The sequence below is a fragment of the Cololabis saira genome, chromosome 10 (genome assembly GCF_033807715.1).
Source record: "Cololabis saira isolate AMF1-May2022 chromosome 10, fColSai1.1, whole genome shotgun sequence".
NCBI lineage: Eukaryota > Metazoa > Chordata > Actinopteri > Beloniformes > Belonidae > Cololabis > Cololabis saira.
In genome coordinates, this window is record NC_084596.1 from 2,020,477 (window position 1) to 2,044,293 (window position 23,817).

Genomic DNA, 23,817 nt, shown 5'->3' on the forward strand with positions numbered 1-23,817 from the left:
GTAAAAAACTGTAAATCACCGGAAGCTGTCATGGCTGTTTGTGGAGCAGAGATTAGTTTATAGTTTGGCTGGATTTTTTAGGAACATTTGTTCAAATAAAAAGCCAGAATGCTTATACAGAAATATAAATTACACTAGTGATAGACACAGACATAACACTAGACATGTTGCAATGGGTCGATTCACAATGCCTAAGCCGAGAACTGAGGCAATGAGGAACACAGTCATGTACAGGGCAATGACTTTCTGGAACTCTTTGCCAGCATGTATTACAGAATCTAACCATAAAAGGCAGTTTAAGAAGCGACTGAAGGACTTTCTTATACACAATGAAAATATTGTAATTTAACTTTTAACTTTTTTATGCTGTAATGAATTGTTCTCTCTTGTAATATTTGTATTTTTATTTTTTAATTCAATGTTTTTGTATGTATTTTGTATGATATTTTGAGGACCCCAGGAAGAATAGCTGTTGCCAAGTGTAACAGCTAATGGGGATCCTAAATAAACTAAACTAAACTTTGTATGGCCTCCATTATTTTTAATGACAGCTTCAAGTCTCCTGGGCATGGAATGCACAAGTTGGCGACATTTGGCAACATCAATCTTTTTCCATTCTTCTACAATGACCTTTTTCAGAGATTGGATGTTGGATGGAGAGTGATGCTCAACCTGTCTCTTTAGAATTCCCCAAAGATGTTCAATTGGGTTCAGATCAGGTGACATACTTGGCCATGTTCCTTTTCAGAAAGCCAGCAGTGGCTTTAGATGTGTGCTTAGGATCATTGTCGTGTTGGAAAAGGGCACGACGACCAAGGGCAAGAAGTGATGGAAGCATCTTAGTTTTCAGTATAGAGCAGTACATTTCTGAATTCATGATGCCATCAATGAAATGCAGCTCCCCAACACCAGCAGCACCCATGCAGCCCCACATAAGGACACTACCCCCTCCATGTTTCACTGTGGGCACCATGCACTTTTCTTTGTATTCCTCACCCTTGCGACGCCAGACAGTGTTGAAGCCATCGGTTCCAAAAAGATTGATTTTGGTCTCATCACTCCACAGTATAGAGTCCCAGTAGCGCTCACCTTTGTCGGCATGTGCCCAGGCAAACTCTAGACGGGCTTTCTTGTGACTGGGCTTTAGGAGAGGCTTCTTTCGAGGACGACACCCATGCATGCCATTCCTCTGCACTGTACGGCGTATTGTGTCACGAGAAACAGTCACTCCAGTTGCACTTGCTACTTCCCTAGATAATTGCAGGGAACTTGCATGCCGGTTTTCTTCAACCCTTCTCATCACAAGACGCTCCTGTATATATTGAATGAAACCCCGAATATATTGAATGAACCTTGAATATATTGAATGGAACCCCGAATATATTGAATGGAACCCCGAATATATTGAATGGAACTCCGAATATATTGAACGAACCTTGAATATATGGAATGAACGAACCTTGAATATATGGAATGAATGAACCTTGAATATATTGAATGAACTTTGATATATATACCTTGACTGACGTCATCATTAACGCCATCTTGAACATCATATTTGCTGCTGCTGCAAATATGAGCCAGTCAGCTCCAATCTAGCCACAGAAACCAGAGAAAAAAATATCAGTATCATGTTATAACATGAAACGTTTATTGTTATAACAATAAACGTTTCACGTTTATGTACTATTCATCACGTGATAGTTTGTTGTTGTGGCTGGAGTCGGGCCGGGCTGAGTCTCATGTGTTCCGGTTGTGAACTGGCATCACCACGACCCAAAACATGGATAAAGTTACTCCACTGTTGAGCTTTCTACGAAATCGCGGTGTACCAGAAGAGTTCCTCTCACGCATGGAACAAGAACATGTAAGTGTATAAAACTTCTTGTGAAAACTTTATTTCACTGCTGTCAAGGCTCAGTCATGCAGCTAGTATAACCTAACTTAGTAAGCCAGCCAGGGTTACCGGGTAACACCGGTACTATGCACAGTTTTGCATCCCTGCCCTGAATTACCATGTGATTTCTATCAAACTTTGATTTTAAAGTGTCATTACTGAGTGTTAAGGGGTTGGGTTGCCGCGCGGTGACGCAATTCTAGGATGCAAAACTTGGCATAACACCGGTGCAGTTACAACAATTACCAGGAGAAAGAGATGCTGGTTCTTCAGGTCCTCTGTATGAACCGAACTGAACCTACATTCAACCAGAATGACCCAATTTATACAAGAAACCACATTTAACGTTACGTCAAAACAATCAACAGTTATTGGGCTACTTATAAACTGTTTATCCCATACATACAGCCCAACATCTGCCAAGTAATCTGTATTACATCTACATCTGTATTACAAAGTGCACAGATTTAAGCTTCAGGCCCCAGTATAGTTGTTAAAGGTAGCCGTGTATGTATGTATGTGTGTGTGTGTGTGTGTATGTATGTATGTGTGTGTGTGTGTGTGTGTGTGTGTGTGTGTGTGTCCGTAAGAGAGCATATCTGCATGTATCATATTGACTCATAACAGGAAGCATTACATTAATCTTTGTTCTTACTGGTATTTTCTTCTACAGGAAGAGATGCAGCAAGGTGCGCATTTATGGAATACCCACATTATCCGCAACAGCAGAAATGCAGTAGCTCCAAATGGACGTCCAATTCTTATGTACACCATCCCTCGTCTATTTGGAGGACAAGATCACCTGAAAGAGGTCTCTCAGGAAGCAGTGGGCTTGTAAACAAGAATGCCAACAAAGAGGACCTTATCCTTGTGATGAAACTATATTCAGCTTGTGTTGCCTTATAATGGCAGATAAATTCTTACACCCTTCCTGAGAACATACATACTTAAAGCCTTATAAATTTGTCTGGAAATCACAGACAAGCATTCTGACCTGCTGACTGAAATGAAGTGTACTGGTTGTGCGGGAGCGTGTCTACATGTTCCCACAGCTCTATGTTCCCACAGCCCTATATTCTATATATCCTATATTCATTTTTTAAAGACATCTGTTTCTGCACCGTCAATCACAGTGCAATAAACACCACTGGTAATGAAAAAGACACAAATTCCAGTTAAATTCAAAGAAATTATCAACTTTAAATAACCATGGACATTTGTTTGTTTACAAATATTTGCATTAAGTAGGAATAAATAGGAAAAACAGGAAATAGGAAATAATAATTGGGTGACAACACATTTGCTGTCATATGCAACAACTTGCTGATAAACAGTTTGGCAGATGGAAAATGTATAAGACCAGTTTGCATGTCTTAATCTGTGCAGAAAAAGAGAATATCTAAATGGGTTTAACAAATTATTTTGCCTGCACTGCACATCTGCTCACTTAAAACAAAAAAAGGGGCCAGGCTCCTGAGTCCCACGTGGCAGTAGAGTTCATCCAGTGCTGTGTCCTGTTCATCATGAGAAGAGGTTCTTCCTGCCCAAACTCTGAGACTGTTGTGTTGTTTGTATCCCTTTATTTTTGTTTTCATGGTATAAAACAGACATTTTTTCACTGTTGATACCAAAAACATTTGTCAATCTTCATGTTTCCAATGTGGATTTGTTTTAAATCTTATTTGGATGAAAATAATCAGTGAAACTACTAACACTCACTTACTGACAGATTTCTGTCAAATGCCAAAATATGAAAAATGTCAAAATCATTTAAGAATAAATAAAACATGTACATTTGTCATGCACTTGTCATTATTTTCGTTCATATAGAACGAGAGAGGTCTTAATATTTGATATGGTTTCTATGAATACACATAAGAGAAAAAAATGACATTTTATGAAAGACCAAAAATGACAGTGAACATTCACTTTGAAAGCTGAAACTATTCATTTATTTTCATTTAAGCATTGTAGCAACATGCATCTTATATCATATATAATATCACAACATGACTCGTCTAAAACATAGACTTAACCATATTGATTCATTCCGCCATTCTTAGTACCATGCACAGTTCCCCAACTGTGATATTTTCATCAAATACAGCTTCCTCCTGATAGTTTAATATGTCATGACTAAATGTCTCAAATTTTCCAAATTTCTTTTTTCCGTGTGGGGAAAAAAGGTCTTTAGCATACTGTAACATGTCAGCTTTTATTGATTCTTTGGGTACATCAATGGCCCTTGTACCGCCTCTTTTACATTTCCTCACTTGTTTACCTTCATGAATCCACCCTAACTCAACTTTTCTGGTCTTTCTTTTCAGCCGATCTGTTGTTTTTTCGATAACGTATTTTCTGCTTTGGAGAAGAAGTCTCCTCCTGATCAGATTTCTTATCATTCTTCCCATCAATGCCCATCTTTTTCTTTAGTTTTTCAAGCAGTGAATGTTATTTTGGTTCTCTTGCACTTGCACCTTGATTTTCCATACAGAAGCGTCTTGCTGATATCTGATCTCCATATGTTGGGATGTTCCAGCCAGAGTGTCATCATCCATACAGTCAATGACTGTGGCATCAATCTGTCAAGACAGACAGAATTATTACAACTCAAAGACAAGACAACATCCTCCCACCACAGTTCCCACAGTTTTATCAATTAATTTGCTAAACTTTTCCATAATATTTTATGCCATTTCCATGACTTTAATAGTAGTTTAAAATAAGCAGAACAATATATAGATCATAGGGCGCAATAATGAGGCTCTTACTCCAGGAGGAGGAGACGAGGAGAGGAAGAGAAGGAGTGATGGGGAGAGGAGGAGGAGGAGGAGAGGAAGAGAAGGAGTGATGGGGAGAGGAGGAGGAGGAGGAGGAGGGGAGGAAGAGAAGAAGAGAAGGAGTGATGGGGAGAGGAGGAGAGGAAGAGAAGAAGAGAAGGAGTGATGGGGAGAGGAGGAGGGGAGGAAGAGAAGAAGAGAAGGAGTGATGGGGAGAGGAGGAGAGGAAGAGAAGAAGAGAAGGAGTGATGGGGAGAGGAGGAGGAGAGGAAGAGAAGAAGAGAAGGAGTGATGGGGAGAGGAGGAGGAGCAAGAGAGTACAAGGAGAGGAGGAGAAAATGAGGGGACACTGTGGGAACCCTGCCATGTGCATGCTCTCTCTCTCACACACACACACACACACACACACACACACACACACACACACACACACACCTACCTACCTTTAACCTTTACCTTTTACCTTTTACCTTTTACCTTTACCTGTAACTATACACAACTATACTGGGGCCTGAAGCTTAAATCGGTGCACTTTGTAATACTGTTTTAAAAGTGCTAAATAGTTGACAGATTACTTGGCAGATGTTGGGCTGTATGTATGGGATAAACAGTTTATAAGTAGCCCAATAACTGTTGATTGTTTTGACGTAACGTTAAATGTGGTTTCTTGTATAAATTGGGTCATTCTGGTTGAATGTAGGTTCAGTTCGGTTCATACAGAGGACCTGAAGAACCAGCATCTCTTTCTCCTGGTAATTGTTGTAACTGCACCGGTGTTATGCCAAGTTTTGCATCCCTGCTAGAATTGTGTCACCGCGCGGCAACTCAACCCCTTAACACTCAGTAATGACACTTTAAAATCAAAGTTTGATAGAAATCACATGGTAATTCAGGGCAGGGATGCAAAACTGTGCATAGTACCGGTGTTGTGCCAAAAAGTGATTGCCTGCCAGAATCTGATTTCTCCCCTGAAAATGGGTCTTTTTACCTGACAAAAATTGATTGAAGGCCAAATACAATTAATGAAACACCAAAAGTTTCTTCCTTCATATTTTCTGTGCAATATTTTTCGACCTTCTATCCACAATGTCCCAATATTCTAATTTCTATATGCAATACTCCCATCCTTTCAAGGGCAATATTATTCTTCCATTCATTTAAGTGCAATATCCCCCCACCCATCCATGTACATTTTTATCCTCCCATTCACTCATGTTTATAGTGTGTGTACATATATATACATTTATGCTTCCTTTCTTACATAGTCTTTGCATGTGTGCACTTTGACGGAGCTGCTGCCTAATTCCACTGTACATGTACAATGATAATAAAGGCTTTCAATTCTATTCTAATATAAACATTAAAGCTCAAAGGATTACTTTTACATCTTTTAAAGGACCATTACAACACAAAATAGGCATTTTCACCTGCCAAAAATTGATTGAAGGCCAAATACAGTTAATGAAAAGTTGTTTCTGCCTAAATATGACTTGATCTCATTCTTGAGCTTCATAATCTGAAAATATGACGTTTTAGCGCTATTGCTCAACGGGCTGCTGTGCGCGCTCCCGCGGCCAGAAATCAGATTCTGGCAGACAATCACTTTTTGGCACAACACCGGTGTTACCCGGTAACCCTGGCTGGCTTACTAAGTTAGGTTATACTAGCTGCATGACTGAGCCTTGACAGCAGTGAAATAAAGTTTTCACAAGAAGTTTTATACACTTACATGTTCTTGTTCCATGCGTGAGAGGAACTCTTCTGGTACACCGCGATTTCGTAGAAAGCTCGACAGTGGAGTAACTTTATCCATGTTTTGGGTCGTGGTGATGCCAGTTCACAACCGGAACACATGAGACTCAGCCCGGCCCGACTCCAGCCACAACAACAAACTATCACGTGATGAATAGTACATAAACGTGAAACGTTTATTGTTATAACAATAAACGTTTCATGTTATAACATGATACTGATATTTTTTTCTCTGGTTTCTGTGGCTAGATTGGAGCTGACTGGCTCATATTTGCAGCAGCAGCAAATATGATGTTCAAGATGGCGTTAATGATGACGTCAGTCAAGGTATATATATCAAAGTTCATTCAATATATTCAAGGTTCATTCATTCCATATATTCAAGGTTCGTTCATTCCATATATTCAAGGTTCGTTCAATATATTCGGAGTTCCATTCAATATATTCGGGGTTCCATTCAATATATTCGGGGTTTCATTCAATATATTCAAGGTTCATTCAATATATTCGGGGTTTCATTCAATATATTCGGGGTTTCCTTCAATATATTCAGGGTTCCATTCAATATATTCGGGGTTTCATTCAATATATTCAAGGTTCATTCAATATATTCGGGGTTTCATTCAATATATTCGGGGTTCCATTCAATATATTCGGGGTTTCATTCAATATATTCAGGGTTCATTCAATATATTCAAGGTTCATTCAATATATTCGGGGTTTCATTCAATATATTCAGGGTTCATTCAATATATTCGGGGTTTCATTCAATATATTCAATGTTCATTCAATATATTCGGAGTTTCATTCAATATATTCAAATATTAATTTCCTGAACGGCATGCCATAATATATATATATATATATATATATATATATATATATATATATATATATATATATATATATATATATATATATATATATATATATATATATATATATATATATATATACATATATATATATATATATATACATATATATATATATATATATATATATATATATATATATATATATATATATATATATATATATATATATATATATATATATATATATATATATATCAATTGCATACTTGGAGTGCAAAATATCAGATCATCGAAAACGTTATCAGGAACTGTTTCCAGATCAAAGGTTGTTGCCCAAACATCATTTTCTGGAACATTATCCGGAAATTATAAAATGTTTTGGTCCTCTTGTGTCATTATGGACCATGCAATTCGAAGCCAAACATAGCTTTTTTAACTGACTTTCCAATGACATTGATACACAGTTATTACAGTTTTTCACAGTTGCTAACGCCCAAGAAGCAAAAATTTGGCACAATTTGCACAACCCAATTGCTCGACCCAAGTTGGCACTACTTCACACTCCCTTATCTGCATTAGAGTCTGACTTTCCTTCTTTACACTCTGATGTCAATTACAAATCACCTTGCTGTCAAAACACTACACACAATTTTCGGTTGTTGCACACAGTTCTCAAGTAAAATCTCAAAGCATCAACCTATAACACACAAATATTCAAAACACTACACACAATGTTCAGTCGTTGAACACACTTCTCAAATAAAATCTCAAAGCATCAAACTACAACACACAAATATTCAAATCTCTAAACTTTCAGGTCGGTTGAGCAATTTGCAATCAGGACTGCAGTATAAAAGTGCCTTGAGCCTCTGTTTTGTTTGGTGAACAATGGAGAACATTGGAGAGAGCCAGATACAGTTTTTCACTATTGCTTAAACACATTTCACGATACTGCCCTCACTTTTCACAAAACTCTAAACACAAAACACTTTTCTAAAGCTACGTACACTAAACCTCACAGTTTCTTTTCAAAACCAACCCATCACACCAAAACAGATGCTCATATGCTCAAAAACCAACCCATCACACCAAAACAGATGCTCATATGCTCAAAAACCAACCCATCACACCAAAACAGATGCTCATATGCTCAAAAACCAACCCATCACACCAAAACAGTTGCTCATATGCACAAAAACCAACCCATCACACCAAAACAGTTGCTCATATGCTCAAAAGCAAACTCTGACACCAAAATACCACTCAAGGCCTGTGAAAATGTAAACACTACTGAGCATCATTAACCACATTACCAAAAAAATTTAAAACACAATGTTCACAGTGTGAGACTGTTCTTTTTACAGTTTCACAACTGCCAGGATGCATTTGAGCAACCCTTATTTATTCTCAAATATGTTTTGGGCATTTACTATAGATTTGTGCATTTCATGGGAATAGTTACATAATGCAGAAAATGCAGTAATATCACAACTCAATGCAAAAATGAGTACTGTAAACTCCATAGAGGATCCATTACACACAATAGATACAGTAAAGTAACAATTGAGAACACAATGTTCAGGGTGCGATTTCTTTTATTACAGTACGTTTGAAAATTGACACAGTATGTTGTATGTTGACACCGAAATCATGGGGCGTCATCACGTCGGGCTGGGTCGGGCCACAGGACCTCATCAACGTCACAGGCAATATTGTCCATAGCCAAACAACGTGGGAAGAATGCCCTGGCATGCCGCACCCAGCCTTGGAACGCCTCCACAGCCACATCATCACAGGCCAGGTCCATAGCCCTGAGAAGGTTCTCTCTGGTGTAAGGTTGGCGGTCATAGACCTTCCACCGCCATGATGAGAAGAACTCCTCTATTGGGTTTAGGGACGGAGAGTAGGGTGGCAGACATACACTAATGAATTGCTGATTGATGTTACAGTTTTTCACAATTGTTTAAACACATTTCCTGATAGACTACCTCACTTTCTCAAAACTCTAAACACAAATTACAAAACTCACACACAAAATGCAAAATCCTACACTTCTCTTGCAAAAGCACACTCTACCCTCAAAACAGTGTTAACTCTTCACTAAATGGTATTTCCTTCTCAAATGCCAAACACATCTGACACGAACTCCTCTTCTCCTGTCTTGATCATCTATTTTTGTTTTTGAGGCTTCAGCAAACTGCACTGACTTATATAGGTGTGGTCACATCATTTGCAATAGGTGTTTTCAATTATGAGTAGTTGTGTTTACTGATTGAAACCAGGTATGTTCATTGTGTTCAAGTTTTGCTGATTGTGGGTAGCATTTTGCATCACATGAGCTTCACAATGCATATTGGAGCAGAGTTATATGCAAAATGTGTTTTAGCACGGCAAAATGTGTTTAGAGTTTTGAGAAAAAGGGGATGGGTTTTGTGAAAAGTGTCTACAGGTGAATTGTGTTTGTGGTTGTGGCAAAAGGGGGGTAGTTTTACTAAATGTGTTTAGGCAACTGGTCATTTGGTTTAGAGTACTGGGTTTTGTGTTTTGGCAATAGAGAAAAACTGTAAGGAGAGAGGTAAGAGTGAGAGGAGGAAGAGGAGGACGAGGACGAGGGGGTCAAAAGGGGGGGAGGAGTAGGAGGTAGAGGAGCAGGAGGGGGACAAAGAGGGAGAAGAGGAGGAGGACAAGGAGAAGGAGCAGGAGGAGAAAGAAGAAGGAGAGTTACCATCTCTAATGAGATACGGGCAACCGTGGTAGACCACGTTCTCAACCATGGTTTGAGCATGAGGGAGGCTGGCCAGAGGGTCCAACCCAACCTCAGCCGCTACACAGTTGCTGCCATCATAAGAACCTTCAGGGTGGAGAACAGGTACGAAATCTATTTGCCTTGTTTACTGTAATACTGTATATCAATAGAATGCAGTGTGCTCACAGTATTTGCATTTTGCAGGACTGAAAGAGAACCACACCGTGGAGGAAGAGCACGGATTTTCACAGAGGAGCAGGAGACAGATGTTGTAAATATTGTTCGTGAGAACAATACAATCACGCTCCGGCAACTACAGTCTAGGATCCTGGCTGACCATGGCACTTTCAGGGACATCCACACTGTCAGCCTATCAACATTAGATAGAATCCTCCGCAGGAATCATGTTAGGATGAAGCAGGTCTACTTTTTTTTTGTGAGGGGGGGTTACTGTACTGTACTGTTATGTGTGTTCTAAAATTAAACTTTTTTTGGTTGCATATTTGTCTGCTGTTTTATGTTTGACTATACAAAAGTAGGCCTACAGACATTTTACAAAAGGAGAAAAAGCACATTTTCCAAAGTCATTGTCATTCATATGGTGTGTTCTGTTTCTATAATTGTGTTTTCAGTTTTGCACCTAAGTGTGCTGTAAATGCTTGGTAGTGTGCAGACAAATGCTTAGTTGTGTGTACTCAATGAATGGTATGTGTGTGTCATTTGAAAAAAATGGCTGTGTGTACCAAATGAAAACACGAGTTCCATTTTGTGAACAGGTAAGAGATTTGATGGCAAAGAGTCATCTTGCAAAGGGAGTGTCAGGTTTAGCATTTTGTGTGTGAGGTTTTCAGATCTGTGTGTTCAGTTTGAAAAAAGCTGTTATTGTTTTGAGAAATGGGTATTAACGATTGTGAAAAACTGTAAGAGTCTCATGAGAAACCAGTTTTCCGTCTGGACTCCTCTGGACACCACCCAGACAGTTGAAGGACAACATGTGACTAAACTTGTGATTTTCTAGTTTTTCGCAATTGTAGATGCTCACAAATTGGCTATTTCGGAGGTGCCCTTTTTTCTAGGAGTTGGAAGCCAACTACCTGGTGATGATGTCACCTACTCTTGTCCACTTGGCATTATGAGACAATCGGAGCGCATCTCAAGTTCAGTTTGACTACGTAAAAAACTGTGTAGACCTGGCTCTATAGCTAGCTAGTGCAAAATGTCCTACTATCTATGTCTCTACATACCTGTCTAGATGGTTTTGTATAAGATTAAGGGGGAATAGAAACTAAATGATTGAATGAATTGAATCATAATCAATAACCTGCTGCACAGTTTCTGTAGTGTAGTGGTTATTTGGTTCGTTGCAAATGCAAAAGGTCTCTGGTCTGAGTCTAACAAGCTGGACCTCTGTATCAGGACTGACGAGTGAACAGAACATCCACAGTTTTATCTTAGAAGAACTTAATCAATTAAAGCTTTTTTAGCAGGCCAACGGCAACTGGTGTGTGGAGGAGTCATTTTCATCCTATTGACCTTTGTTCACTTGTATCAGTCATGTGTGTCCATTGTACCAAATAGCTGGTCTCTCCATCGGGGAATCGAACCCCAGGCCCAGATACTGCCGACTATACTAACACTGTCATAATTAAGAATTATTTAATCTAACCCTGGAATGTCATCAGACATGTAACGTCATTGATGATGTCATCAGTCTCACCAAGTAAAATCCATCTCAGTGACCAGAACAGCAGTGGAGGTGATTCCTTTCTGCTAGCCTTCAACCTGGACTCTACACTTCAAAGAAACTTCATAAATGTGACTTCAGCTCCCAACGTGGGGCTCGAACCCACGACCCTGAGATTAAGAGTCTCATGCTCTACCGAATGAGCTAGCCAGATGCTAGTAAATAAGAATAATAATCGAAAAGTGTCTTTAATGTGAGGTTTTATCAGTGTTTCAGAGAAACCAGTTTTCCGTCTGGACTCCTCTGGACACCACCCAGACAGTTGAAGGACAACATGTGACTAAACTTGTGATTTTCTAGTTTTTCGCAATTGTAGATGCTCACAAATTGGCTATTTCGGAGGTGTCCATTTTTTAGGAGTTGGTGCAGTTGGAAGCCAACTACCTGGTGATGATGTCACCTACTCTTGTCCACTTGGCATTATGAGAAAATTGGAGCGCATCTCAAGTTCAGCTTGACTACGTCAAAATCTGTGTAGACCTGGCGGTTATCAGGTTGCTATGCTCCTAAAGCTAGCCTATAGCTAGCTAGTGCAAAATGTCCTACTATCTATGTCTCTACATACCTGTCTAGATGGTTTTGTATAAGATTAAGGGGGAACAGAAACTAAATGATTGAATGAATTGAATCATGATCAATAACCTGCTGCACAGTTTCTGTAGTGTAGTGGTTATTTGGTTCGTTTGAAAAGTTTGAACCAGGACACACGGGGAGGCGGCATTCAGTTTTTATGGTCCCCGATTGTGGAACAGCCTCCCGGAGAACCTCAGGGCCGCAGAGACTGTTGATGTTTTTAAAAAGAGGCTCAAGACCCATCTCTTTAATCAGGCTTTTAACTGACTCATTTAACTCTTTTAAATTTCTTATGCTCACCCTTATTTTTATTGAATCTTACTGCTCTGTTTTATATTTAGTTTATCCTTTCTTATTGTATTTTATTTTTGTTTAATCTCAATGTTTTATCTAAATATTTTAGTTGTTATTCATGGTCTATTTTATACATTTTACTGTCTTATTATTTTAGTTTTTAATGTCTTACTTTCTAGACATACTTTTAGGATTTTATGTTTGTATGTTTTATGTTTTTATGTTTTTTATAAACTCCTTTAGTGTATTTTATCCTGCTTTCTTGTAGTTTTTATCTCCAGTGTTTCCTCATGGGGAGCCTCCATGCTGGGAGTGACTCTGGCCTGCAGGGGGTCGTCCTGGGGGTGGTTCTGGCCTGGATGGTTGTGGAGCTCTGCACCACGGCTTCACCGCTGTGGTGTGGACTCCTCTATCCGTCCGGGCCGGGATGGTCTCTGTGGGCCCCCCCCCCTTGTAGCTGCGGGCTATGGGACCTCCTGGCGTGGACGGCTCCCTGTTACCGTTTCGTCACCTGGATCCTCTGTGCCTAGCCATGTCTGCACCATGTGTCTGCGTGTGTGTCTGTGTGTGTAATGTAGGTGAACTGTAGTGTGCTTTTGTCTGCGGGGGGCGCATTAATAAGTTTTATGTTGTTATGCACTCCCTTCCCCCCCTTTTTTCTTGTCTCCCTTCAGGTGCTCTGCATCAGGTGATTATCTGGCTCCGCCTGTATTTAAGAGGGACAGGAGGAGCCAGCGGTCTCTCTCAGACCAGGCAGCCTCACCTTGGTGCCAGGGTTGCTCCTGTGTTTCTTTTGTTTGTGTTGCTTTGAGGATGGAGGTCTGTCAGTTTGGTTTTCTTTCCTCGGTTTTTGTTTTGAGGTTAGGTTCCTGCTCTTGTTAGGTCAAGGAGGGAAGTTCTGGGTCCGACGGCCCATTGCGTGGTTGGCTCAGGTTTCCCTCATGGTCTTTTCCTTTATTGTTTTGTTTGGTCAGGCCTCCAGACTCGTTTTGTTAAGTTATGGGGTTTTTTCTTTGGTACATGAATAAAACCTGCTTTTTATACGCAACTGAAACTCGAGTGTGGTGTCCTTGATGTTCTGGTCACAGAGTTAAACCGAGTGTTCTAACTGGTGATCGTAATATTTGGGGGCTCGTCAAACAGTATTTGTTGGTAGTAATTGTATTACCATGGTGTGAAATAGGGTATTGGTGTGTCATTGTTTGGGGATGCCATCTCGAGTTGTGCATTTGTGAGGTTGCTTTTGGTAGTAGTTGGTTGCGCTAAAATGGACTTTAATATAGATGATTTTGTTAGTGCTCCCACTCGTGATAAGTTGGAGGGTTGTACCAAGGATCATCTTGCCCTTATTGCGGAAAGGTTTGGGATTTTTGTAAAGCAGGGAAAGAAACAGGTGATTAAGGATCAGCTGGTGGCTGCGTTGGTAGAGCGGGGATTGTTGTCAGCTGGTGAGGGTTCTGGATCTGGGGAGGTGGGTCTCGCTGAGCAGGTGAGGTTGAAGGAGATTGAGTTGGAATTGCGTCGGCTGGATTTGAGAGAAAAGGAAATGGATTTTGAAATAAGAAGGCTTGAGGAAGAGACGAAGCGTGTGGTACGTTTGAAAGAATTAGAGCTTACTGCGTCTTCACCGGCTTCGCAGCTTTCATCTGTGCAGTCACGTGGTTTTGATGTGAGTCGGTGTATTCGGCTTGTCCCCGCATTTCGCGAGGAGGATGTGTATACGTATTTCGTTCTCTTTGAGCGAGTTGCGACATCGTTGGGGTGGCCCAAGGATAAGTGGTCACTGTTGTTACAGTGTGTACTTACTGGCAAAGCTCAGGAGGTTTACGCAGCGTTGTCTTCTGAAAGTAGCCTGGATTACGATCAGGTTAGGGCTAGTATTTTGAAGGCATATGAGCTCGTGCCAGAGGCTTATCGCCAGAAATTTCGCAGGTGTAAGAAGCAGGACTCTCAGACATATGTGGAGTTTGCTCGTGAGAAGGAGACGTTATTTGATCGGTGGTGCGCAGGTGTGGGGGTTAAAACTCTGGAAGATCTAAGGGCCTTAGTGCTTATTGAGGAGTTTAAAAATTGTGTGCCTGAAACGGTTGCCACGTATCTGAATGAGCAGAAGGCTGTGAAGTTGTCTGGTGCTGCGTCTCTTGCGGATGAGTATGTACTTACCCATAAGTCCGTGTTTGGTGAGCGATCTGCTGTGCAGGCTCGGTTTGGTGACAACACTCCTAAGGAAGGTTCAAATGCAATTGTGGTACCAACTAAGGCAAGTGGTTCTGATGGTGCGGAGGGGAGGCCTACCAGGGAAGAATGGGGAACTAGGGAAAGCCCTGTGTGTTTCTATTGCAGGAAGCCAGGACACATTGTTGCAAATTGTTATGCTCTGAATAAGGAGAAGGGGCCTGTCAAATCTGTGGCCTTGGTTAAAACAGCTAGTCCTGTGTGCCAGTTGGCTTCACTGCCAAATGAATCTGAGCTTGGCGTGTATGCTCCATTTCTTATGGAAGGTTTTGTGTCCTTGACTGAGAAGGGGGATAGGGTCCCCGTAACGATTTTGAGGGATACAGCAGCGTCACAGTCCTTCATGCTGAGTCATGTGCTGCCATTGTCTAAGGAGTCAGCTGGGGATTCTGGTGTCCTTGTGCGTGGTTTTGGGATGCAATACTTGGAGGCGCCTTTACATACTATTTACCTCAAGTCAGACTTGGTTACGGGCTTTGTGACTGTGGGGGTTCGCCCGTGTTTCCCAATTGAGGGAGTGTCCTTCATTTTGGGGAATGATTTGGCTGGGGGTAAGGTGCTGGTAAAGCCGGGAGGTGGGGATCCTGGAAAAGAAGGAAAGGAGCCAGTGGCCTATGGTCACGCAGGAGAAAACACTGACGCCAACCCGTTTGCCGAGTACATGTGGATGGAGAACGAGGAGGAGTATAACAGACAGGTGGAGGAGCTGCTGGAGCGGGAGTTCTTGGAGCGCTGCTTCCAGGAAATGCTGGAGGAGGAGGACCAGGACTGGTTCATCCCTTCACGTGATCTCAACAACCAGGGGGTGGGGCAGTTCCAGCAGCAGCTCAACGGCCTGTCGGCCAACGATCACCACAGCAACCTGGAGGAGGTGGCGAGGAAGAGCATCTTGAATCCTGAAGCAAAGGAGTTCATCCCGGCAGGGATAATGTTGTGGCCAATGTGTTGTTGCGCATGTGGATTTATATTGTAGTGATTTGTTTGTTTTTTTTCCTGTTTATGTGAACAAAAAAAAAAAAAAAAACGATAATCACTAATTTAGGGTGGGGGTGTTATGCACTCCCTTCCCCCCCTTTTTTCTTGTCTCCCTTCAGGTGCTCTGCATCAGGTGATTATCTGGCTCCGCCTGTATTTAAGAGGGACAGGAGGAGCCAGCGGTCTCTCTCAGACCAGGCAGCCTCACCTTGGTGCCAGGGTTGCTCCTGTGTTTCTTTTGTTTGTGTTGCTTTGAGGATGGAGGTCTGTCAGTTTGGTTTTCTTTCCTCGGTTTTTGTTTTGAGGTTAGGTTCCTGCTCTTGTTAGGTCAAGGAGGGAAGTTCTGGGTCCGACGGCCCATTGCGTGGTTGGCTCAGGTTTCCCTCATGGTCTTTTCCTTTATTGTTTTGTTTGGTCAGGCCTCCAGACTCGTTTTGTTAAGTTATGGGGTTTTTTCTTTGGTACATGAATAAAACCTGCTTTTTATACGCAACTGAAACTCGAGTGTGGTGTCCTTGATGTTCTGGGGCCTGTACTACGAAGCAAGTTCAACATATCCAGGATATCTTTTCCTTATCCAGATTCACTAAGCGGGACAATTGCAATCACGCTAAGCGGTCACACGACGGCGGTTATCAACTCGGTATATCAACCCAGGTTTCTCCAATCTGGATATGAGCGCGTGCACATAAAAGGGGCAGTGTTTTCAGCGCATGACCAATCGCAAGCATGGAGAAGTCCGCTGTCAGAGCCGCTTATTTCAGTAGCGAAGAGCAAACAATAATTTTACGGAAATATGATGAGTATAGGCATATAATACAGGCAAAAAGCAACACAGTTGCAGCTGCAAAATGCAGGAAAGACAGCTGGCAAAAGATCGCTGACTGTATAAATGCATAAATTCATAGGGATATAAACATTATATATATACAAATATTCTGGGAATCTTAATCTTAAACTGTAAACCATGATCAGCAATATTAAAATAATAAAAGGCTTGCAATATTTCAGTTGATTTGTAATGAATCCAGAATGTATGACATTTTTTTTGTTTTTGTGTTTGCATTACAGAAAATCACAATATTCTAATTTTCTGAGACAGTCTGTATATATTGGTTCTATAACTATTGTTGTTGACCGATAACTTGTGCTGATGCTGTACCAAAGAATTGGGTTTTTTTATTTATTTTATTTAATTTTTTATTTTTTCAGGAGGGGGGTATTTAGTATTTTAAAGTGACTTCTCAGAATGTTCGAGGGACGAAATTGAAAATCCCTTTTTTGCTATCCCCTTACAAATGCATCTTCTTTTTCATTTCTTCTTGATTTATTTATTTAATTGGTATTAGTTTTGGATTGACTGTACATCGGATTTTGGGTGATGATTTGTTTTATTTATTCATTGATTGATTTATTTTTTATTTTCTCCTCCACCTCTTTTTTCTTTTTTTCCTTTTTTTTTGGATCGTTCATACAGTTATTCATCAGGGAAAGCAAAGGGGTTTTGGTGGTCCCTGAATACGCGTTCTCTTTGGAGGGATCCTCTCACGATCCGCGCACCAAGCTCCACTGCATTCTCTTCGAAAGGGCATGCCATTTTCCAAGAGAGCTGATTGGTCAGTGGGCGGTGCTTTTATACCCGGCGATCTGTATCTCGAACATAACCTGCTCCGGAGCAGGTTAGCGGTTCAGCATAAGTTACCATGGCGATGTGCCCCGCTAAGAAGTGAACCACCGTCGTAGTCCTGAAAACCCAGGGTTAAACCTGAAGTTACCTCGCTAACCCCAAATCCCGCTTCGTAGTACAGGCCCCTGGTCACAGAGTTAAACCGAGTGTTCTAACTGGTGATCGTAACAATGTTTATTTGTTTTTCTTGTTTTTTTTTTGTTAAGCACTTTGTGTTCCATTATTTGTATGAAAAGTGCTATATAAATAAAGTTTGATTTGATTTGATTTCAATTTTGTTTTATCCATCCTCACGAGTTCACCAACCAGACAAACTTTAGCTGCAACAGAATACTTTGATATGTACCTGGAATTGTGCAAGTCTGCACAATCACCTGCCTTGAAGAAAGGAGGAACAATCTTTAAATAAAGGGAATTGCATTTGTTTATCTGATTCTGCAGATTCACACATTTTAGAGTGGTTGTTGTGGCTGAGTGGTTAAGGTGATGGACTCGAAATCCATTGGGGATTCCCCGCGCAGGTTCAAATCCTGCCAACAATGCTTAATGGGGAGAAAAAGGCTTGTTAAATGATGTCTTAACCTCAGACAAGACTGTGATTTATAACTCACAGTTATACAGTTATAACATCATTTGTTAAATGATGTCTTAACCTCAGACAAGACTGTGATTTATAACTCATCCATCAGGGGCCTCATTTACAAAGAGTGCAATGCACAAAAAATGTCTGTACACCACTTTCTACGCTCACGGTCTGATGTCCAGTTCATGTCCAGCGGTGTTCATGCACCGCTCAATTCTGGCGTATGCACATTTGTAAAATTTTTTCTGTTGGCGACACTCACTGGCGATGCAGTGAAGTTGTCATGATGTCACATGTGTCCCTGATGGTCTAATGGCTAGGATTTGGTGCTTATACCACCACGGTCCGGGTTCAATTGTATAGTGGGCTGGCATCAGTATTTGATTTTAGAATGAATTTTGAGTGTATTTCTCACAGACTATGAGCTGAGGAAAATTGAAAAGAAATAAGCTGTGGAATATTACTTTTTTAAAGATAATATTAAAATAATTTAAGGCAACTGTAAGTGTAATTTTTATTTTATATTGTGGCAGGATGAGGCTCGACTCCAGAGGTTGGTAAAACACGTCTTTATTCCGTGACAGCGGAATCCAACTCACAAGAAGAACTGTCAGTTGATAACCGTAAACAAACCACGTTGCTAAGCAACCAATAAATGCTTGTGACCACGCCCCCTTCCATACAGTCCTGATGGGTGCGAGGTCCGTTATTGTGTCCGCCACAATATAAACTTAAAACATTTAAAAATATCACTAAAATATTTTTGGGTAATCAGTTTAAAAAAATTCTTGAGTTCTGTGAACTTATTAGGGTTTACAGTGTATGAATGGAGAAGGTTACTCAAATAAATCAGGGATTCTGCTGAAAAACTGTAGCGCTCTCGCAAATTCTGCTGAAATCTCATCGGGGAAAGATAAAATGTCATATTGTGGTCTTATCACCCTTTCACGGTGAATTACACGGACAATTTGGGCTTCTATGTGTAACAAGTTGCAGCAGCCCTCCTGAAGTTGTGCTTAAATACCCGAACATAACTGGGTTATCTGAACAAAACCTGAACAAACCCCCCCCCCTACCAGGTTAGGTTCAGAGCCCTAACCCTGTTACCATGGTGACTTACTTAACCTGACCATTTTGGAACGGAAATCCCAGGTTTACCATTTACCCTGGGTTAACATACCCAGTTTAGCCACTAAACCTCCTTCTTGGATTAATACTACGCAGGTTGTTTCTGTTTAATCAGGAATTGCAGTAATCAGATAATCACCTGAACAGGGACTTGAACCCTGGACCCTCAGATTAAAAGTCTGATGCTCTTCCAGCTGAGCTACTCAGGTGGTTATAGATAACAATCATTAAAGTCAGGCAGGGTCACCAGGGCCAGGCAGGAGAAAATTAAAAATAATGTTTTAGAGGAGGAAGATTTTTTTTTCATAATGCACTTCGAGAAAAAAGTCCAAATGTAGAGCAAAAAGTCGAAATGTAGAGATTAATGTTGAAGTACAATTTCAAGAAAAAAGTGGAAATGTTGATGGAAATGGGCCCTGTGGCTTAGTGGTCAAAGCGCCTGTCTCGTAAACAGGAGATCCTGGGTTCAACTCCCAGCAGAGCCTCTAAACTCACAACAGTAAGAATGTAGCTCATGTTAAGTTTAAAACCAAAGAATTGTTTTGGATCAAGTCTTCACCTTCTCCTCTCACACGGTGGTTGAGTTATGAGAGTTCAACAGAGCAACATTATCTTTGAGCTGCCAGTGTTGAGATGGAGCACACAGACATTTTTAGTGCAAATGAAAATGTTATTCGGTAACACTTTACAATAAGGGTCCCTTAATTAACGTTAGTTAATGCATTATTAAGCATTAATTAACAGTTTAATAAGAGTTAAATAACCATTATTATGTATTACTTAACATTAATTAGCATATTAGTTAATGCATTAATAAACAGTTGATGCATTATTAAGCATTAATTAACAGTGTAATAATAGTTAAATAACCATTATTATGTATTACTTAACATTAATTAGCATATTAGTTAATGCATTAATAAACGGTTAATTAATGCATTATTAAGAATTAATTAACAATGTAATAATAGTTAAATAACCATTATTATGTATTACTTAACATTAATTAGCACATTAGTTAATGCATTAATAAACAGTTAGTTAATGCATTATTAAGCATTAATTAACAGTGTAATAATAGTTAAATAACCATTATGTATTACTTAACATTAATTAGCATATTAGTTAATGCATTAATAAACAGTTAGTTAATGCATTATTAAGCATTAATTAACAGTGTAATAATAGTTAAATAACCATTATGTATTACTTAACATTAATTAGCATATTAGTTAATGCATTAATAAACAGTTAATTAATGCCTACTGCTCAGAGTTAATTAATACATTAGTAAGCATTAATAAACGTTACATGATGTAATTATTTATCCTTATGTATGCATTACTTAGTATTAAGTAATACATTAGTTAATACATAAGTAGTAATCATTTACTAATGGTGTTTATTTGGAGTGAATATGCATTAAGTAACAGCTACCTAATACATCTACTAATCATTCGCTAATGGTGTACATGTTTACTGGATGGGCATTATTAAACAACTATTTAGAGTCTTAAGTAATCATTTCCTAATGGTGCTGTGTATGTTATCAGGTAGCTTACCTGACCTTATGAACGGTAACCTGACATAAACCTTAATAAATGTATAGGAGTGGCTCATAACCATTACTTAACCATTAGTAAAGGCTTGCTGGACCCTTATTGTAAAGTGTAACACATTTATCCCTTAGGTAACACATTATTAATGCTTAACTGCCTCATAAGCATTACTTAACCATAATTAACCATTAGTAAATACTATTCTGGACCCTTATTGAAAAGTGTAACACATTTATCCCTTAGGTAACACATTATTAATGCTTAACTGCCTCATAAGCATTACTTAACCATAGTTAACCATTAGTAAATACTATTCTGGACCCTTATTGTAAAGTGTAACACATTTATCCCTTAGGTAACACATTATAAATGCTTAACTGCCTCATAAGCATTACTTAACCATAATTAACCATTAGTAAATACTATTCTGGACCCTTATTGTAAAGTGTAACACATTTATCCCTTAGGTAACACATTATTAATGCTTAACTGCCTCATCTTATACACACATATATATATATATATATATATATATATATATATATATATATATATATATATATATATATATATATATATATATATATATATATATATATATATATATATATATATATATATATACATATACACACACATCTGTGATAACAGATACGTAACAACAATTCACACAGAGGAGAGCTTTGAACAAACATTATTTAGTAACATAATACAATAACACAGTATGATAGGCTGGCATAATTTTATCATCCTTCATTTTATGTATTGTAGCAGAAATGACTTTAGTGGCCTTTATAACCTCCTTGCATCTTTTAGCAAAGTCTGCCACCGTCTCCCCCTTCTCCACCTGATCATATTCTTCTGGAGCAGCTATTGCGAGCTCGGCAATCGCTGCAGTCCTCACAATAGTAAGTCTGTCTACTCCATACTTCTCCAAGGATTTGGCCATATTCTTCCCCGTCTGGAAAATGGCAAGGACTTCCTTGTACCGCTTCACCACATCACCTGGTCCTCCAACTAATATAAACACACAAGAACAAGAAGGAATGTATCATTTGAATCATGAGATTGATGAGAAGAAAAAAACAAATCATTGTATTTTACTGTTAATGTTCAATGTGCCGCGAGACACACTAATCCCATATGTGACACCTCAACACAGTGTAGAAGGATTTTCTGGCACAACTTCACCAAGGTACATGGAAACACCATGACACACACAGGGAATTATCAAGGCTAAATTGGGAGAAAAAGAGGGGAAAATGCTAAATAAAAATGGACACATTTGGGGTGAATCATTTTTGGAAATGAACATTCATTTGGACCGTACTGGTCCTTCTGGTACATCCCTCTATCAGCGTGCAGGGCTTGAATTTAGCACTCGCCACTTGCCATTTGCGACCCAAATTCCTCAAGTGGCGAGACAGATTTTCTTGCCACTTGGCTAGTTAGAAAAATCGAGATTCCCAACTTTTGTGCCATTTATAAATCAAATTGAGATTCCCAATACTGTGCGCACCATCGCACCTTTTTATTTTTTATTCTTGATGTCAACTCCGGGTGAACTGTCTGAGTCTGACTCTGAAGAATGAATAGTAAACACTCTGAAGAACAACTGGAGAAAATGGACCAATGCAATGTCTCAGTTTGACCAGCAGGGGGCACACTGTATAGTTCCTTAAATGGTTTAGCTGTTGTCTTGTGGTTGTCTTAAGACAGACTAGGTTGGTTGTTGTAGTCTTTATAAGACACTTTCGAGCTAATAATAAAAAGGCTGCTTGTTTTTAAATTCACTTGTTCGTTCTCATTTGGACATTTTTATCCAGCCCAGAATAAACACATTATTTATACAATACACCTGCTGCATTATAGAATATACAGACAGGACAGGATCAAAGTGTTACTTTGAAGGTGTAATGCTATATATTCCTCCATAAATGTTAGATTTACAATTAAGTAGGCAACTACTGAAATTAAATTATACAAGAACACATCATGCAATCTCATTTTCCACCAATAGTATAGTAGTACACTACTGAATGATAATTGTAGCGTATAGAAAAACAGGATTGATGTAATATGGTACTACGATGACTGCTATATACAAATGATGTCCAAATACAAAAGTAAAGCAACGTTTTGGTTTTGGCTAGTAAAAAATCTGGTTGGCTAATAACTTTTTTCATCTACTAGCCACTTGGCTAGTAAGTCAAAAAGGTAATTTCAAGCCCTGTCAGCTTGTCATGAGAGATTGATCTACTTGTAGGGACAACAGACACATACAGCTCAAGCCAGCCAAGAAATACGTTTCACATACCCCGCAGGCGAGAGCGATGTTTGCTTTTCTTCGCCTTTTTCTCCTTATCCTGTCAGAGCTGGATTCAGAGCTGGATTCAGAGTCATCCTCACTGTCGTCTTCACTGTCATGCTGCATCTCAGATCCCCTCATCGCTTCATCATCACTGTCTTCTCTTCTGGACTGTTGAGCCTCCTTGAGACATGTCAAAGCTATGGATGCAAGGATTGATAGTTGATTACATCAGTTTGATTGCTTATTGTATACAAACACCTACAACAACAAACACAGCTATGACACAACTTTCGCACCCACAGCGTACACACCCATCATTCTTTAACCCTCGAGCATCCCTTAAAATTAATATACACTTTTTACCCATAGTCCAAATTTGCCTCATTGACTACCATCTCATAAAAGTGCAATAAGAATGTAATACATATTTATTTTCACTTTCACCACATAAAATCTTTTCAACAACTTCAGACCTAGCCATAGATATAAAGTTTATTATAATCTTTAAATATTCTTTTTACAACTCCTGATTTTTTCAATAGGAAAATCACAAAATATGCAATATTTTCAAAAATTAGGTTCAAAGTGAAATATATTACAGCATTGACTATGTCAATAATTGATAACATTTATTTTGATGCATTATTATTTTTGGAACAATGATTGTTCATTTAAAAAAACTTACACTCTTTACCTTCATGTCCAAATTTGCCCCATTGACTCCCATTATAACCA

The 23,817-nt window shown here is 39.4% G+C and overlaps 1 protein-coding gene and 4 non-coding genes across 5 annotated transcripts; 3 read left to right on the forward strand and 2 right to left on the reverse strand.

The window, feature by feature from the left end:
- Window positions 1–11,818: 11,818 nt before the first annotated feature.
- trnak-cuu (transfer RNA lysine (anticodon CUU)) lies at window positions 11,819–11,891 on the reverse strand. Its single transcript has one exon. It is a non-coding gene; the product is annotated as a tRNA-Lys (tRNA).
- A 2,486-nt stretch (window positions 11,892–14,377) lies between these two features.
- LOC133451737 (uncharacterized) lies at window positions 14,378–15,812 on the forward strand. Its single transcript, XM_061730880.1, has one exon. It carries the CDS (start codon window positions 15,099–15,101, stop codon window positions 15,810–15,812), a length of 714 nt encoding a protein of 237 aa, XP_061586864.1. The 5' UTR covers window positions 14,378–15,098.
- A 2,149-nt stretch (window positions 15,813–17,961) lies between these two features.
- trnas-cga (transfer RNA serine (anticodon CGA)) lies at window positions 17,962–18,043 on the forward strand. The gene has a single exon. It is a non-coding gene; the product is annotated as a tRNA-Ser (tRNA).
- Window positions 18,044–19,348: 1,305 nt separating this feature from the next.
- On the reverse strand, window positions 19,349–19,421 carry trnak-uuu (transfer RNA lysine (anticodon UUU)). Its single transcript has one exon. It is a non-coding gene; the product is annotated as a tRNA-Lys (tRNA).
- A 203-nt stretch (window positions 19,422–19,624) lies between these two features.
- Window positions 19,625–19,697, forward strand: trnat-cgu (transfer RNA threonine (anticodon CGU)). Its single transcript has one exon. It is a non-coding gene; the product is annotated as a tRNA-Thr (tRNA).
- Window positions 19,698–23,817: the final 4,120 nt, after the last annotated feature.

Bases quoted from the DNA above. Each gene is read 5' to 3' on its own strand.
- LOC133451737 (XM_061730880.1), top strand. From the start codon at position 15,099: ATGGAAGGTTTTGTGTCCTTGACTGAGAAGGGGGATAGGGTCCCCGTA.